Raw genomic sequence first — 17723 nt, 5'->3', positions numbered from 1 at the left:
TCCCTCTCTCCACAGCATCACGAGGCTGAGGGAGACGACCTGGTGGAGGAGGGCTGTCAGTGTGTTCAACCTGAGCAACTTCTTGCATTTCAACCTTTTTGTTTCATCCTGTGGTTGTACATACATGTGCTTAGTTGCATTTATGATAATCATGAAAAATGTCTTGAATGTATTACTCTGCTCATAATTTAACATTCAAAAAAGATGGAGGTAGCAGATAGCATTACACAGATGTGTTACAGAACCACTCACTCAGCATCGCTTTCGTGTGAGCTCTATGTGAGCACTCTCGGCCAACTGTTTGATGTCAATGCTGCTGTGTTACCACCCACAAGCAGTTAAGGTGGTTGATGGTGTGCTGTGCTCTTCTCAAGGGAAGAAATTACTAATTTATGTGCAAGTCATCAGAAAAAAATCAGGTTTGAGTGATTTTTGTCTTTTTTCAGTCACTGGTTGCAGGTGTTCTACTGCTAATTTCTGGTCATCTGCATTTACTTTGCAAATGTGTTCTACTGGATTATTTGCTGTTTATCTTGTTAATAAAAAAATGGGCTATTCAAAAAAAAGTGATCATGGCTCTCAGCACTGTCTTGCCAAGCTTTGCATTTCTTGCCGCCAGTTAGGAAGTAGATATTTGGGAGTTTCTTGAATAAGCATTACACGTTTTTCTCTGTGATTGTAAGAGCAAGTCTGTGATTATATTGTTTGACAAAAAACTTACCGAAATGACTTAAAAAAATTTATATTCCTTAAATCTTGTTGGGCCAATATATTGTTGGCTGCTGTCTTACTCTGTAAATCTGACTTCTGGGTGAACATCCACTGTTCATGGAGGATCCAACATGCAGAGCTGGGGCATGCCACGGTGCCGTGTCAGTAGTACCTGCATTTTGGGATCAGTGCATATCTTACCAGTGCCAAAATACCATATAATGTGAGATGCAACTCATCCAGAAAAGTGAAACACGATAAAGAGCATCTCTTGGACATTGTTCAGCATCATTGAGTGGCTGGAAGCCCCAGAAGGGGAGCTAAGGGATTTTGGCTGATGCTGCCTTTGGGCCTCATGGTTGCTCTCCACCACTGTCCTACTGACTCAGTCTGCTCTCTAACAGGTTTTGTGCTGGGAAAAGCACATCTGCCAGAAATGTGTGAATTTGCTAGGGGTCCCAGAACCATCTTAGATGACCAAGAGTGCAACTGGGTACCAGTGCCTGGGCAAGTGCTACTGTTGGTGATGTCTCCTAGAAAGATGTCCCTGAGAAGGGGATGTGGTGGGGCAGTGCAGTGGCCTGAGCCTTGAAACCTGTCACAGCACTGGAATATTGCCAAAATCCTGTAAAATTCACTAGATTTTAGTGCATAACAGTGATTATATAGCTCAGTAATGGATCTGACTCTTGCCAGGTGCGGTGCGGGTTGCAGGTGTTTTTGTCACCTGGTTTCTCACTCGAGGCACATCGGACAAACAGGTGTTTGTGAAACGCGGCACAAGAGCCGTTACACAAGCCTGGAGTAACTTACAACGCGGAGAAAAATGTATTTGCATGATCTCGAGCCCAGGTGCACGGCTGCAAAACTTGCCAGTCACAAACCACAGAGGCCAGGTTGGAGCTGGAATGGGGTGGTGGTTTGGGCAGGGGGGGAAGGGTCAAAATGAGTCCTGTAATGGAAAGCAGGGCTGAACCTTCGCGTGGGAGCTGCGGCTCCATAATTGCCACACTGTGTGATGTTGCCATGGCTGCCCGGGCAGTCCCTGCGTGGTTTCCTGGTGTGTGAGAGCAGGCCGAGGCTGCCGGCGAGCACAGAGCTGCCCTACGTGTTTGGGGAGCTCAGGCGTGCGCTGGCAAGCCGCGGTGATGGGAGGATCCCTGTGTGGGAGATTGGAGGCTTTTGAGCTCCGTCTCCTCCCCATCTCTTCCCTCCCAACAGATCAGAGAACGAGCTGTGATTTTTGCAGGATTTTAAAACACTTTTTTTTTTTTTTTTCTCCATTGTAAAGCCCTTCATTCTGCCTTAAGCCGGGGTCGTGTTAGGAGCGAGGCTGCAGTGTGAAATGGAGGATCCTGGGGGCACGAAGGAAGGCCTGGGGGGGCTTGCCGGGCCTGGGGGGCTCTGGCATGTTTTGATCCGAGAGCCTTTGGCTGCGTTGCCATCTGCATAGCCTGTGAATAGTTTTCTCTGGCACAGACCTTGTTCCTCAGTGTTGCATCATCTCTGGGAGAAAGGCCAGGTCCGGAGCCCCAGCACAAAGGCTTTCTGAAGCCGATGAAGCTTGTTCTGTGTGCGGAGCGTCTCTCTCCTTCCTGTCGTCCTTTCCATGGGATTCCTGGAGCGGCCTCCGTCCGAGAGCCCCGTCGTCAACAGCTGCTTTTTCTCCGCCGCTTCCTGCACACCTGGCTGATGCAACGTCTGTCTTGGAAGCGCTGCTGGAGTCTCCTCTGGAGCTGGGTTGTTTGCCCCGGCGGGGAGTGGCCGGGCAGGCAGCCTTTGTCACGTGGGGGCCTTAAATAGATGTATAAAGGACGTACAGCGAGACCTCGAGGCACAGGCAGAGAGTATTTAGTGGGATTATGCAGAAATCTTTTTTCCGATACTGGGACTGGAGGTTGCAGTCCTACTCCTGGCCACTTGTTAGTGGTTAGCCTTCCACTGGTTGTAAGTTCGGGATGCTGCTCTGTGCCAGTAAATTCTGCTGATTCCCCTTCTATATTCAGCAACTTCCCGTGACTCCGGACTGTCTGAATTCTCATGAGAACTGTAATTCTCTGGCTTTGGATTTGATCCTAGTTACTGCCCTTCATTGCTGAGTTTCCCTCTGACCTTGCATGTGGTACAGGCTTTTTTTCTATGAAATACCTTCAAAATGCAATTTCAAGGTCTAAAGGTTTTTTTCTTTTCATGGGGGGTTGTCTGACAAGCTTTTAAATTTAAGGTTTGTCTACTTAGGAAAATTTAATAGTTGCATGGATAAAACCATTCATGCGAATACTATTGCATCCACAAGCAACAAAATTTAGAACAAGGAAGCACTTTGGTCTGCTAAGATTAAACCAAAGTTATTTACATTATTTAAATTAATCTTGAGTCTTACTTTATCCGTAGCCATTTTCTGGTGTAGGCAGGTCTCTTAAATTGAATCTGAAAACATAGAGATATATATGGACAAGGTGTGGTGGACTGAGCAGTGGTGTTTCCAATACTGCTGTTCCTAATTGTCAGCCCTGTTGCAGAAATGTATTGTCCCTACAGCAGTGTCTAAAAGGGAACATGTATTTTACCTGTTTCTGCTTTTAGTCTAGTCTTCTTGGCATCAACTGCAATTGATGAGACATGGCAATATTTCCTTCCTGCCACCTGTTTTGGCAAAGACTTAGAGGAGACAGTCGCAGCAGTAACATCAGCTGCCACAGCTGGATTCACTGGAGGTTGGTTGTCAAGCTCTTAATCTAATCTCTGTTCTGAACCTTTTTGTTTGCGTTTTTGTGACATACAGACATTTGACTGTTCTCCTTCACCTCATGGGAAAAGAGACCAGCAACCTTACAGTATAGGACCAGCATAGCAATTAGGATGTGTTCCCTGCGCTGCAGAATAGTTTTGCCCCATGACTGTCACAAAATCAAAAGTTTGTTGAACTGAAAGAGAAAAGGGATATTTTTCCTCTTTCCTGTTTCATGTACTTTAGTAATTTTTGTATCTTCAACCATGGTGCCTTATGTGTAATCCTTTTTTCACTTGTATTGCTGTATATTTTCCAGAAAATAGTAGAGAACAGTATTTTCAAAAATAAAATATAATAAATATAATAAAATATACAAAATAAAAAATAAAATTTTAAATGCTTCAGTGTTTGAAGAATTTGTTACCTTCACCGGTGACTTGTAATGCTGTGAGATAGAACCACTGTAAAGCAACGTTTTTAGCATAAAAAGGGGTTCTTTTTGAGTCTATGGGATTTTTCTGAGTTTCTCCACTATTTCTGTTATTCTTTAAATGTTATTTTGATTATTTCAAATTTTCGTAGTGTTGTGATGTTTTCTTGAAGACTTCCTCTGTTCATGACCCTTAAAGTTACGAGGACTTTAACATGAAGTTCTTGGTTGGGATAGTCCTTCTCCCATTACATTGTTGTCATTCCTTTAAAACATTGTCTGTGTCACCTGCTCAGCACACTGTGTGTGCAGACCATGCAAATGCTGCCAGGTCCCTTCTCATCAGCCTGGGGTGCAGGCAAAGTTCCCTGGTGTGTGCCTGCCACCTCTACATAAACATACCTCAGAATAATTTGGTCTGCCATGAATCACTGCTACTCTGTAATTTGCTTCTGCTTTCTAATATGGAATTTTTATGGAATTATGTTTACGTAAGACTCTTCAACCAATTTAAAATCAATATAATTTAAACTTTCCAGTAAGGGTCTGTGATGCAAATTTGATGTTTTAAGAAAGTCCAAACAAACCCTTGTCTGATATCTCCACCTCTGGAGTGTATTGAACTGTCAAGAATGTGACTGAATTGTTTAGGAGAAGGTATTTCTGGAGGCAAAGTCTTACCTGCCCTTTTCTTCTCTCTTATTAAATTTCTATTTTTTATCGTAGTATCTGAAATCTTTAATGATTTCAAAAGAAAAACAGGATTTTGTTTCGGTTTGTGTAATGTCTTGACTGCCAAAGCAGCAGCAAAGTTTTGAGGTTATTCTTTTTGCTTTTCGAAGTAATTTCTGCAGTCTTGGGTCAGTTGCTGAGAGTACTAGACAATGCATTTTGTAATTTCTCTGCTTGATGATTTAATTTCTCTCAGTTGCTCTCTCATCATTTGTAGTCCCTTAGGGTGTAGTTCACAGAGTAGTTTAACTAAAATTGATGTTTTCTTCATCGGATAAAATCCTGTGGATAGATATGGTGAAAATTGTCTTTAAATTGTTAAACCTAGTTTAATTTCTTAAATTAAATTTACTTAGTTTCTGTCTGTTTCCAAATTTTGTCAAAATCAGTTTAACTTGCTTATACCTCAGTTTTAAACGTGGTTTACATAGCCTTCACTGAACAGCTTTGTTGTGCCGACTTTAGCTAAGTAGGTGTATTCATAAACATGTGTTGATGTAGTTAGTAGTGCTTTCATAGAGCACTTCAAGAATAATGGGAATTGTTAATATGGTTTCATATCTTGTATGGAACAACTTGACTGATGCATAGGCCCGTGGATACCAAAAGTGTTTGAAATCACCCATATCCTAAAAGCAGCAGTCTTGCCATTCCCTGACCTTTGACTCCAGCTCTTGCAAGTGTGGTAAGCAGGAACGGGTCTCACTGGATTGTTGCTGTTTGACGTTTTACAATTTTAAAATGCTGTATTCTTGTTCTAAGAGCTTGTCGGTGTTTTGTCAAGGTTCTCTAGATCCCAGAGAGCAAAATGAACTCTGAACAAAATGTGTACATAACAAGCATTTCTTTTTGCATATAGTTGCATACATATAAACCAGGGGCCAGTTTTGAGAAAGGCCTAAGACAGAGAAATCTTTAACCATTGTGCTATACTTGTCAATAATTTGGTTATCATAGCTATGCATAGCTAGTAATGAATACCAGTGTTGCCTGTTACTTTGATCCTTTCTGTTGTAGACTAGGACTGAGTTCTTCCAGACCCCATGGGATAGAATTGGTGTCTTGCTTTGTCAGCCCACTAGCAGATGATGTATGGATCTAATGATAATAGTGAATACTTATGTCAATATTTCATTCTTTAAAACTGGCACATTTGTTTCCCTGCTGCTTAGTGAATCCAGCTTGTTTTCAGAGCAGAGCTAAGCATTTGTATTGGTAGACTCAGGCACAGTTCAAGTAGTTTTAGCAGTCTGTTTCCCAATAAGTCAGAGCTAAATGATTCAAGGATTTGTCTGCTCTGCCCCTGTGTCTGTGTAGATGTCCTTATAGAACAACATGTCTGAAATTCAGGGAATTTGATGTGGTTTTTTGAGCTAACTGTTAAATACAAAAAACCTTTATCTGATTCTGTTTGCGCCAAAGGTGCTTTCCCTTCTGTGAGGATCTGACCTTGACATGAGGTTTGTGGATGTACAGGCAGTGCTTGATTGGACTCAGGTGGACTGTGCTCATATTTGAATGGCACTGGCTGATGAGCGGTAATTTTTCAGCATGGTAATGGAAACCGTTCTTGTTTACATTAGATGTTCCATAGATCATGGTTTTCTGAAATTTCCAGAGGGAAAGATGAATGAAGAAAATCTAAGATGATAATACTTGTTACATTGCTCCACATGCCAAGTGATTTGCCGCTGGTGGAGATGACAGTGTTAAGTATGAACTTATCAGACCTTGCTCTTCCTGTCCCAGATGAGGCTGATGGAGAGGATGCCAAGGAAGGCTGCATGGCAGAGCTGCTATTACAAGTTTTCCACCAGCTCTGGACTGGCCTGTGGCAGTGTGAGGTGCAGGAGAAAAAAGTGCTTTGAATTTGATATGACTGGTAATGGTGTGGGAGCTTAAAGATGTGCAACTCATTATACAGGGAGCTCATCCTGTGTAGGTGACTTAGAGGCCTATTGCTGAGCATAGAGAAGATGATGGTGGTTATTGTTTAGACACTAGTAATCCTGGGTTGTCAAAAGTCTGGAATCTCTTTCCAGCTTGGGACTTCAATAACTGGAGTTGCTGGGAAGTGTGGAGAGAGATAAAGGAAGCGCTTGTCTCTCCTTTGCTATCTCCAAACAAGAAGTGGTCGCGATCAGTGTGCGTGGAGGTGATTTCCCTATTCTCCCTGCCCTGGCTCACATGTTGAAGTTTCGCATAATCAGAAAAAGCTTTTGTCAGTTTGTCCATGATATGTTTGTACCCTTGTTACCTTTTTATCTTTCTTGGCCTTGCATAAGACACTGGATGCGCAATGGTAAAGTATTTCAGGCTCTCTGTGGACACAGACTCGCAGATGTGCACTGACCCTGCAGAGGAACAGCATGAATCTCTGTCCTCCCCCTGTTTGGTAACTGCTTTGCCCTTGAATCTGTGACCATGGGAGGGTGCAAGGGATGTGTTCTGTCCCCCCTGAGATTGTACAGCATCACCTGAACAGCACCAAAGGATGATGGAGTCTGAATTTAGGTAGCACATACAGTCTATGAAGCTGTGCCCAGAGTTTTTTGTCTGGGGGTGAATTTTTCATGACGCTCACAAATACTTTGTAGAGTCTGTCACCAAGTGTTGCACACCATGGGTGCCCAGAGGTGTCTGTATGACTGGGACACGAGTGAAAACAGGAACAACCACATCTTGAAGGAGGAAGCTCTAGTGAGCTCTTTGACTCACCATGCTTGATTGTCCCTGTTAGTACAGACTTCTAACACCACAAGTAATAAAGAGAGTTTGCAGCAGTAAATTTTCTGCATCTGCTTTATTTGTACATGGATGGCAGTGGCTGTGGAAGTGAGCCAATGCAGCGCTGCAGCCATTGCATCCTAAACAGAGTTCTGAAAATTTAATTCACTGTTACAGCAGCAGGTGTTGCTTAACCTTCTCTTGGCCAGCTTAGATTTATTACAGTCCTTTCTGTCAATACAGGATGTTACCTGAAATAACTGAATAGCATATATTCACAGTGTAGCCAAGGCAGCCACTCACGATGGGTCAGTCCCTTGGCATATGACCTGCACTGAGTGAGAACCAGGGATCCCAGCTGGGGTGGCTGTGTGGGTGGATGCTCATCTGGGCTGTTCTGATGATGTTGGGGAAGACCAGGTATCTTTATACTGGTATGACTGGTTAAGGAAGCAGGTATGTAGGTGCCAAATGTGGGGGAAAAAATATCTTTAAATGCTACATTTTCGAAACCAGCTAAGTATTATCTACCTGTTAGGCCATCAAAATTACCATTTCCATTTGATTTCAAGAAGAATTGTGTTGTAAGGGAGACAGGTTTGTGCTGTGGTCTGATGCTCATTGGATTTGAATTAAGACTTTGACTTTTACTAAAACTTAGTCCAGTGGCAGCAGAGAGAACTGGGTGCAACCTTTTTTTCCTGTACAGCTGTATTTTTGGGCGGAGAGGTAGGAAGGACCTTGGGGATTGAATATACAGGAAATTGACCAGTTTGATAGGTGAACATTGAGATCTCAACCCCAGCATTTTCTGGCTGATGTTTTGCATGTTAATAGGCCAAGTTTCATGAAGACCATACTGTAATGTAGCTTGAAGGTGATGTGGTCTTGGACAGCACTTGAAGTTGGTCTCACCAATTCATTTTGAATTGTCACATGGTCAGAGTCAAAAGTACACATAAAATAGCAGCACCAAACAGTAAAATCTGAGCATGGGTGATGGTTGGGCAAGTATTGCTGGGTCAACACAAAAGTGACTGAACTGGAATTTGCCTTGTTTAACCTTTCGGGTTTTGGTATTTCATGTTTCTCCAGTAATCTCCTTCCCAAAAATGGCAGTTATCAGACCATTCCAGTGCAGCAGCATTTGTACAGTGTTGATAGAAAGAGGGTTTCCTATGAGAAGTGGGTGAAAACTTGTCCCAGTTACTCCTGGATTAACCAGGTATCCTGTGACTCTTTAGTCCAGAAGCTGCACCTGAAATCCTCCAGTTCTGCTGAGTCACAGGCAGGCAGGAGGCTGGAATTTATTCTGATGAAATGTCGGGCTGCTGCCAGCTGGGTATGGTCATGGCAAAGGCAAGAGATCGATAGAGGGAAAAACATCTAAACAAGTATTTAGAAAGATTACTGGGTGTGGGGGGAGGAATAGTTTTCCATGTCCCTTAAAGGGAAGGGTGCTTCAGACACTGAGGAACTTGCCTTACTTCTTTTAACCTTGTGCTAGAGTTTAACGTGACTTGGTTGAAGCAGGGATGGATGTCTGTAGCTTTTAGCTGTATTTTAGCAGCAGTTTGTCTCATCTCGTGTCAGTGTAGAAATCACAACTCTTGTCACAAGCATCAGAAAGGGTAAATAAGACACTTCTGAAAGGTCCTTTTATTTTTCTTTTAATTTTGTTTTTTCCAGAAAACACACTCAAGGACACTGGGCTGTCTTGGGTTGGAACTGCTTGTGAGCTTAGTCCTGCCTGTTTCCTTTTTCATCTCCCACCTCCCTGTGAGACCATTGCTTTGGGGCATAACAGGGAATTGCCACAGACCACTTAGAAATCTTTATGTGCTACTTCTGTAATTCGCTGTATACCTGTCATACTGCCTGAAAGATTTCTCATAGGGATGTATGCTGAAGAAGGAAGGTATTTTCTTGTGCCGAGAGAAGTGGCCTGCCTTTTAAGACAGGAAAAGGCAATATAGCATGTAGCATTTAAACTTTCTGACTCTCACTCTTCTTCATTTGCCCTTATAGTGAGTGTGTGTTTTTGTGTTTCTGGGGGTTTTGTGCATTAAACAATGGTTGGACCGTGGTGTCCAAAGGCAGTTCCCTGTGAGAAATTCACTACCCACAGGAAAACTTGGCTCACGGCCTCTCTCTAGCCCAGGAGGGTTTGCTGGCAGAGCCCCGAGATGCCGGGGAGCATGTGACAGCAGGCTGGCTTGTCTGCGCTGCCGGAGCCGGGGAAAGGCAGTGGAAAGTATTCAAGGCTGCCCTTAAAGTTTAACGTGCAGAGAGGGTGGCTGTCACCATTTTTCTTTGGTTTTGGAGCTGCCTTTGCTCCGTGCAGAAATGCAGCCTCTCCCCGTGTTGTGGGGGGGGGGGTCTCTCGAGCTGTGTAAAATAATAGCTCCTTTATGCTCATCTGTGTTATTGAGGTTATTTACATAACGAGGAGCTGATCCCGTTTCACCTTCGGCCGCCATCCGACCCTTGGAAGTCTGCATTTATCGGCGATTTCTCTCACGGCCGTAGCAAAGCGCTGTGGTCAGCAGCGAAGGTGGAGCCCGGGCTTCCCCGGCACGGCCGGCGGCTGCGCCCCGGTGCCGCCGTGACTCACCCCGGCTCCCCACGCACAGCCAATGGTCCCGCCGCATTCCCAGCGCCCAGACGTCTGACGTGGCTCTGCCCTGGGGAGGTGTCAGGGACAGTCGAGGCTCGCTGTGTCAGGGCTCACTGAGCCACCGGTGCAGAGTCCAGGATGGGCCTCGTGGCCCAGGGCAGCCATCGGTGGTGTGGGAACAGCTGCTCTGCCGGTCACCTGTGCTGTAGGCCCAACGAGTGCACATAGAAACTGATCTCCAGGGAGAGGTCTCAGCTGGGTCCACCCTGGCATTGTCTAGTTGTCCTCAGAGGTGGGGTTTTGCCTGCAGCTTGTTTGGGGAAAGAGTTAGGAAATGCTGGTGGAGGGCTGTGGGTGATAGGTGGCAGCTGCTGCTTATATGCAGAAGGAGCTAATAGATTACTTATCTGATAATTAGTCCTCAGTTTACTTGGGGGAGGGGGGAACTACCATTATCAGCCTTAAGGCAAAGCAGCTCATTGCATGTCAGTCCACTGTAAAAAAACTCCAACCCCCCACCAAACTACTACCATCTATCTACCTCTTCCCTGGCCCTACATGTAAAAATGAAGTAAAAGTGATGTGGCATGTCACTGATGGAAATCTATTTATGCTTTTCTTTGCTGTGAAAGCCTTCTTCAGAGGCATAGAGGGAGACCTCATCCCATAACAGAGATGCAATGCTTTGTTTCTACCCTGGTAGGTTTCCCCATGTCCGTGACGTGTTGGCCGAGGCTCTGCGGCTCCTCTCCGCCCTCGGAGCGGCCAGTCGCTGCCCTCTGGACTCCGTGATCCCCGACGGGCGTCATGAGCATTGCAATCCCTCTGGGAGTCACCACACCAGATACGTCCTACTCCGACATGGCTGCAGGATCGGAGTGAGTGTTACCCCACGGATGAGGAGAAAGGAGAAACGGGAGGGTGCCAGAGGGCTGACCTGGAGTCGGGCTGTAGGATTGGTGCTAGTGCTTTCTCCACTCTGGAGAAAGGGGCTGCTAGTCCACTGGCTGTGGACCACTGGCTGAGAGATGGGTGTTAACAAATGCAGCGTTATGGAAATTGGTAAGTTTGACAGAGGATATGGGGAAAAGGAGAATTCCAACAGTATGAGACACTCAACCATGGGTTTTATATCAGCTTGACTAGTAAGTCTATACTCAAGTGCAGGCAGTTGTGCGTTTGCTGTACCCAGGCTTGATGTTGGCAAGGTACAAGCCAGCTCCTTTTCCAACAGCTGTAATGTGAGGGATCAGCATGCTGAACCTTCCTCTCAGTAGAGCCTGTTAGCTCAGACTTGGTACCAGTCTTCTATGACTGATTTGTGGACACCTTTGGAGATTGACGGAGATGTGAGACAGCACCAGCCTGTGTAGGCACCTTTATTTTGTTTCTGCCCCTGAGCAGACTCCAAGGAGCACGCCTCAGAGAGCATCCTTCGGAGTCCCCACCACAGGACCATGTGCAGGGCTCTCACTGCAGCCGTATCTCTGAGGCCTGTTGGAGGGGACTTACATTTCTTTTAAAAGACTCTGCTTCTGCGGAGTCAGGAGCATTTCAAAATCAGGAAATACTGCATTGTGATCTCTTCTTAAAACCTAGGATAAGACTGTTTTTGTCAGGGACGAGAGTGAGGGCTGAAGTTATTTCTGTGTGCTTCTACCTCCTGCTTGCCTGCATCCTTCTTTGAAGCACGGGCTGTAGTATGTCTTTACAAAAATTTACAAATGACATTTTGGAGATAGATTTCTCCCATGTATTATTTAAAGGTACCTACTGTGCGAATACCTGCATGTCAGATGGATCAGTGTAGAACAGAAATTGCTCCAGACTCTATTAATTTTGAGCTGTAAGAGCAGTGGGCTAAGGTATGAATCATTGTTTTTCCCTTCCATCTCACCCTGATTTGACTATGCATAGAGTTTGACTACACAGTCGCACTCTCTGCAAGACTGCTAAAGCTCTTTTTTGTCTGTCTTGGCACTGGCCCCATTCTAGGCATTCTTCTTCATGATGCTTCATTCCATCCTAAAGCCCACATTTTTATATGTTTTTAAATGGGGAATCAGAATCTAGTAAGTCGCTCATCTGTAGTGGTTACGTGATCCTTCACTTTTCAAGATCTAACATTCAGTATTGCTTGTCACCCTGCTTCTCCCACAGCAGCACTTTGAAGACTCAACATGCAGGAATTTTAAACTGTTTATGACAGGAGGAAGAGTGCTAAATAGTTTGCTCATGTACTTTGCTTTCAAAGCTGAGCATGGTAGAGAGAGGAGCCAGATGTATCTGCGCATGTGTTCCTTGTAGCGTTTAAATATCAAAAAGACTGACTGTAAACCTTCTGCAAAGCATTTTCCTTCTCCCTTGTAAGAAATTTGTAGGTCCATCTTGAGGCTAGGCTCTAGTGCTTTGAAAAAAGGCTTTTGAAGATTTCTGAATTAGTTTCTCTGCCTGTTCCCTAAAAATTGGGACTGCCAGGACTCTATTCTCCAGGCTTTGCATTAATGCACTGTTACTGCTGAAGTGTCCTTCATGGGTCTGTTCAAAGTTAAGGCTATCCTTCACTTTGGCTTTGAAACTCTCTGGTTTGATGCTTAAAGTCTGGGGTACCTGAGCTTTGTACCTCCTATAAGGGATTGATTTCCAAGATGTGCATCACAAAGGTGGTGGGGAAGGCAAAAGGAAAACTAGCTGTTCCTCTTTACAGGCTGAGCTTTAGCATCTTCCCCAGCCTCTGATACAGAGAGGAGGTGAAAATGGTGTAGTGTGTTGCTGTTCATCTGAGGGTGACATGGAGGCTGCAGAGTAGTTTTGCTGTGTTAGTCTGACTGCATATTGGAAGTTGTGGAAGCTCCTTGGCATGCTGCTGCTGAGGAAGCATGGGCCCCAGCGTTGTTGTCCCTGGACACGGTTGCACCAACAATCCTGAAGTTTTATTGCTAATGCTTGCGGCAGCACTGCTGGTATTCCAGACTGACTGTGGTTAGGAATGTGGGTGACTTGGACAGAGGATGTATCTGCTGCTTAGACTGTTTAGGCTCTTTTGCTTCTAATATTGTTTCTGAGAATATTATTAAACCTGAATGGATTTGACGCTGTACCAGTCTGAAAGTCCTAAAGGAGTGTTGCAAAGGCTGGATTATGTGGCAAATTCTACATGGTAACCTTTTACTAAGAAGTATATCCTTTGAGAGAAATCACTTATATCTCCTGCTTCTGACAGTTTAGCTGGCTGTAGTCACATTGAAAACCAACGGAATTTATCATGTTGTGCACCTAAATCCTGAGCTACGAAAGTGTCGTTTGCATAGGTGTAAGGTCTTCTACTTTTTGCAGTTCTTTGTACAATGAATTATTGCTCCTTTATGTTGCAAAGACAGATCCACTTTACTCCGGAATAAGCCAGAAGCTCAGAGTTGGTGCCTTGGAGAATAGATGAGGTTGAGTGGCAGGGTGGGGCAAACTTCAGAGCAGCAGAGATTTCAAGAGCTAATAGGAAGTCCAAAGGGCAAGGGGTTACTGTTCTTGGGTGGTGCCTAAGCACTGCCCCACGCGTGATTGCTGGCCATTGTTTGATGGTGCCTGATTCATGCTGACCATGTAGAACCCACTGAAAATCCTGTGAGATCTCACCAGCGCAGCAGAGGTCCAAGGTAAAGTTTTCTTTTTCTGTATTTTTCTTCCCTGCTTGCTCAGCTCCATGCTGTAATGTTGATGAAGATTTCATCTGCAGAGGTGATTCAGTAATATTCTGCCGTATTCTGATACAGGCCCTACTTCTGATCTGTGCAGAGGTTATCTGACTTGTATCTTCTACTTGTTACAGAAGACAGCGTGTTTCCTTGCTGGTGTTCTGTCTCTAGGCTCATTACCTAATATCCCCTGCATTGAATTGCAGCTGTCCCTTCTCTGAGTAGGGTTTCTGCAGCTTTCTGCTGAGGATATACCTTTGATTTTTAGCTGGTTTTTTTCACCCCCCTGTGGTGGAAGAGTGCATTGTACCTCAGCAGCAGATTTCCTGTTCTGCTCATTGCAGGTTGCTGTATAGAAAGCGCAGGGTGAATCTGATCTGTCTGTGGCCACTGTCTGTCCAGGTCATGGATTTTGTTGCCACTTTGTAACAGGAATCTCCAATTCCTGGTAGTTGCTGTCAGGATAGCTGCAGGTTTCATGCAGGTTTTATCACAGGATGTTGGACTCAGTAACAATTGGTATCTGAGGGAGAGAGAAACAAGTGCAGGTGCAGGAAAGCTGCTTAGCTGCAGTTGAAATAAGCTGTTGCAGAGATAAAATGGCAGTACTGTTCAGTGGCTTTGAGATTAGGCTAGCTGGGTTCAGATGCGAATGCTGAACTAGACCCAATTTCCTCAACAATAAGGAAACTGAGCTTCTTACATGCTAATTACCTTTTTAACTTCCCAGATTGAGACCCAGTTTAATGAGCTATATAGGGTGGCCCTTACTCAGTTCCTTCGCTCTGAAAGCAGGTTCATCCTGTACAGCTTCTGCACACATGATGCTTGGTGAAACACATGACACCACCTTGATTTCATGAAGTTTCTTCATTTTGAGCTCATGTGTTCAATAGAAAAGAGCAGTGAAATACTGGCACTAAAAAAAATGATGATGTATTGATGGGTTTTACTTCTGGCCCTTTCTACAGCCCAGAGTCTGTGGAAGCTAGTCCAGCTGTCAGTGAGAAGAATGTGTACTCCAGCCACGGCTATGGGGCCACCCAGAAACACAGCTATCGCGGGCTGCCTTACGCAGTGAGTACTCTCTCTGCAGTGAATCAGCTCTTTACTGTCTACTTTTACTCTTTTCTTCTTGTTCCATAGTTCTTTGCCTGTTAAGCCTTAGGAGTTTTGGCTTATTTACTAGGGAACACTAAGTTAGAGCTGAGTTCTGCCATACATTTTTCATTTCTGTGTTTATTGTTTGTGAAGTCTTGCATACTCTACAGCAAGCTTTATTAGTGTTCTAGGCGATAGATTTTTAACTGAATGAAGTATATGAACGAAGTGTGAATATATATGAATATATAATATTTTCCTGGTGGTAATTTTATGCCCCATTTGGTTTATTGTGCACTATTTGTACTTGTTTCAACTGCGTGGATTTTCATAGTGGTAACTTAAAACAATGAGAATCAAGGAGCAGTCAGGAAGAGTGGGAGCATAGCTTGAAGCTGTGGGATGAACAGGGTGTCACAGAATCACTGAGGTTGGAAGGGGCCCCTTGAGATCGCATAATCCAACCTCCCTGTTCAAGCTGACTCTGCTTGAGCAGGTTGCCCAAGACCATGTCCAGTTGAGTTTTGAATATCTCAACAGACAGAAACTCTGCATCTCAGGGCAGCTGGTTTCATTGTTTAAACACTGATGTCATCTCAGATTATTAACAGTACAACAGTTAATGTCGAAATAGCCTGGTTGTTTTCATAAGTTTTGAGTTTAATTCATTGGTGCTGAAGGAAATAATCTACATGTTTCAGAGCTATTACTGTACCTTCTTGGTAGGTTGAGGAATTCAGTCTATTGTTTTACACCAGTTAAATATTAACCTGGGAACTGTGGATTTGGAACTTCAGTTTCTAGGCATCATATCTTCACATTAAAAGTAGTACTGCAAATACTCATTTTCAGGATCATAATTATGGAGCCCCTCCTCCTCCAACGCCGCCAGCCTCTCCTCCTGTCCAGACCATTATACCTCGTGCAGAACTGAATGGCCTGCACTCACCTGATGAGGAGAACTCCGGGGATAGTGAGAGCTCCTCAGAAGGAGAATCAATTCCCACTTGGTGCCACTGCAGTGTCTCTCAAGATGGTTTCCTCCTCAAGTGTGAAAAGTGCAGGTAAGCTTTGGTGCAGTGCAGATCTGGGCTGCTCCTTGTGTTGACTGCTCATACCAAACTGTGTCACCTTTGGGCTGTGGGACAGACTTCCTTTTGCTAACTGGAGCGTTCTTTCCAGTGCTTTACCCAGTATTGACCCTCCTCCTTTGCGTTGTCAGCCTGACAAGTGTTGGTGGCACCAGGAGTGGAGATGAGGATGTTAAATCGGTGTTCTTATCATCCTGGGCCCCACTGAGGGCACGCATCTTGTGACACCCTGTTGAATTTCAAGTGACTTTACTCCTACAAACCAGCTTCAATTGTACATTCTCCTTTGGCAGAGGAATGAGCAGGGGGAAGGTGATCAGACTCCGCCGCCGGAAGCAGGACAACGTGTCAGGTGAGTCTGAGGTTGTAATTCTGATAATGGTGACTTTTGTTTTCTTTCTTCAAGACCTTTGTCTTTTGGATGCTGTAATCATCTAACTGTGATCACTGCCCACTAATGTTCTTTGCCTCCCAACCACACTGGGATTTTCTCCTCTCCTTACACTTCACCTCAGTTAGCTCTAGGGAAAATCAGATTATCTTGTGAACAGAAAAGGAAAATTTTCATTAATGCAGTTCTGTGACATACCAGAAGTTTGGAACACTTGTTCCCAGTTCAGGTGGGATAACAGAGGTGATATAGTTCTCTCAGGGAAGAGTTATGCAGGGGCAGCAAGTTGTCTTGATGAAAATGGACATAAGGGTAAGCTGTGCATGCTCTCAGGGATGAGAAGCTGTTGCTAACGAAGTGCTTGTCTCTCTAGGCGGGGACAGCAGTGCCACTGAGAGCTGGGATGAAGAACTCTCTCCCTCCACAGTGCTGTACACGGCCACGCAGCACACGCCGACCAGCATCACACTGACCGTCAACCGCGTCCGCAGGAGCAAACCCAAGAAGAGGAAGAGGAGTACAGAAAAGGCTCGCACTGCTCCAAAGGCCAAAAAGATCAAGGTATGTGGAGTGAGATGAGGTTGCTGCAGTTCCTACCAAATGCTGTGCAGTGTTGTTAGGAGCAGGTTGACAAGCTGGCAGTAGACAAGAAACTTTTGTCCTGTCAGGAATTGCTCTTTCTGGTGTAATAATGGGACGCCTTGTATTTGTGACCTGCTCGAGTACGTGGCTGTTGGTTTAAAAATTACCTTGCTGGAACTCCACCCTTATTTCCCAATGCTGTGCATTCATGCTCAGCACTTGGACTCAATTACATATTTTTTCCGTTTGCTATATTAGGATTTGGGGAAATAGCTTTTGGAGTCTGTCTGTTTGTGGAAAAGGGTCAGTCTGTGTGTGAACACAATGAAAAATGAAGGGAGCATGGTATTTTTTAGCAGGCTTTGTTGAGGAATTTGGGCTGCAGAGCTTCTTGGCACTGTTCTTCAGGGACAGAGATACTGCCTGTTTGGAAAACTATGTAGGTAGTGATGAACATTTGTTGAGGGATGACTTTACTGTCTTGTTTGTGAGGGTTTGGGGACTGAAATAAATTTGGATTGCTTATATTGGAATGCAAGTGTGTGAGCAGCTGGTTCTTTCCCATCATCTGCCAGCTTTACCATGATTTTCCACAGGTTAGGTTTCCCTTGAAGTTCTTCTGGTAGGCACTGATGAAATAAAACACTGGGGGCAGGAGGTGTGTGAGGTCTGGAGGGGTTATTTTTTTGTTGCGAACCAGCTTGATTCTGTTGCTGGACCTTTCTTGTATCAAAGCAAGTGGGGTTAGTTGGGACAGTTCTGGTTTTGATCTTGACATTTTTACTAAGTGTGAGGCAGGCTTTTTCAGTTCAGAAATCCTGGCCATCAAGCTTTTCAGCAGTTTCCACTGGATTTGCATTGCAGAGTCTCTTTTTGTTCAGGTCCATTGTTTCTTGTGTAGGTTTTCCTGTATTT

At 44.6% G+C, this 17723-nt stretch overlaps 1 protein-coding gene across 3 annotated transcripts in view; it reads left to right on the top strand.

Annotated features, from left to right (window-relative positions):
- The window catches only part of SETD5 (SET domain containing 5), a 65925-nt gene that overhangs the window by 15260 nt on the left and 32942 nt on the right, over nt 1-17723 (top strand). For 2 of the 3 annotated variants that reach the window (XM_042016322.1, XM_042016311.1), the window contains exons 2-6: nt 10655-10829; nt 14615-14720; nt 15597-15808; nt 16129-16187; nt 16600-16787. In XM_042016322.1, the coding sequence (XP_041872256.1) occupies nt 10759-10829; nt 14615-14720; nt 15597-15808; nt 16129-16187; nt 16600-16787 (636 nt within the window). In that variant the 5' untranslated portion in view covers nt 10655-10758. The remainder of the gene's footprint in view (nt 1-10654; nt 10830-14614; nt 14721-15596; nt 15809-16128; nt 16188-16599; nt 16788-17723) is intronic. The other variant, XM_042016332.1, reaches the window with a different exon arrangement.

Source organism: Corvus kubaryi, unplaced genomic scaffold, assembly GCF_017639235.1.
Source record: "Corvus kubaryi isolate FWS band 111438036 unplaced genomic scaffold, C.kubaryi_AGA036_p1.0 136, whole genome shotgun sequence".
NCBI lineage: Eukaryota > Metazoa > Chordata > Aves > Passeriformes > Corvidae > Corvus > Corvus kubaryi.
Note: the sequence above shows the minus strand (reverse complement) of the source record. Positions and strands in the feature narration are given on the sequence as shown.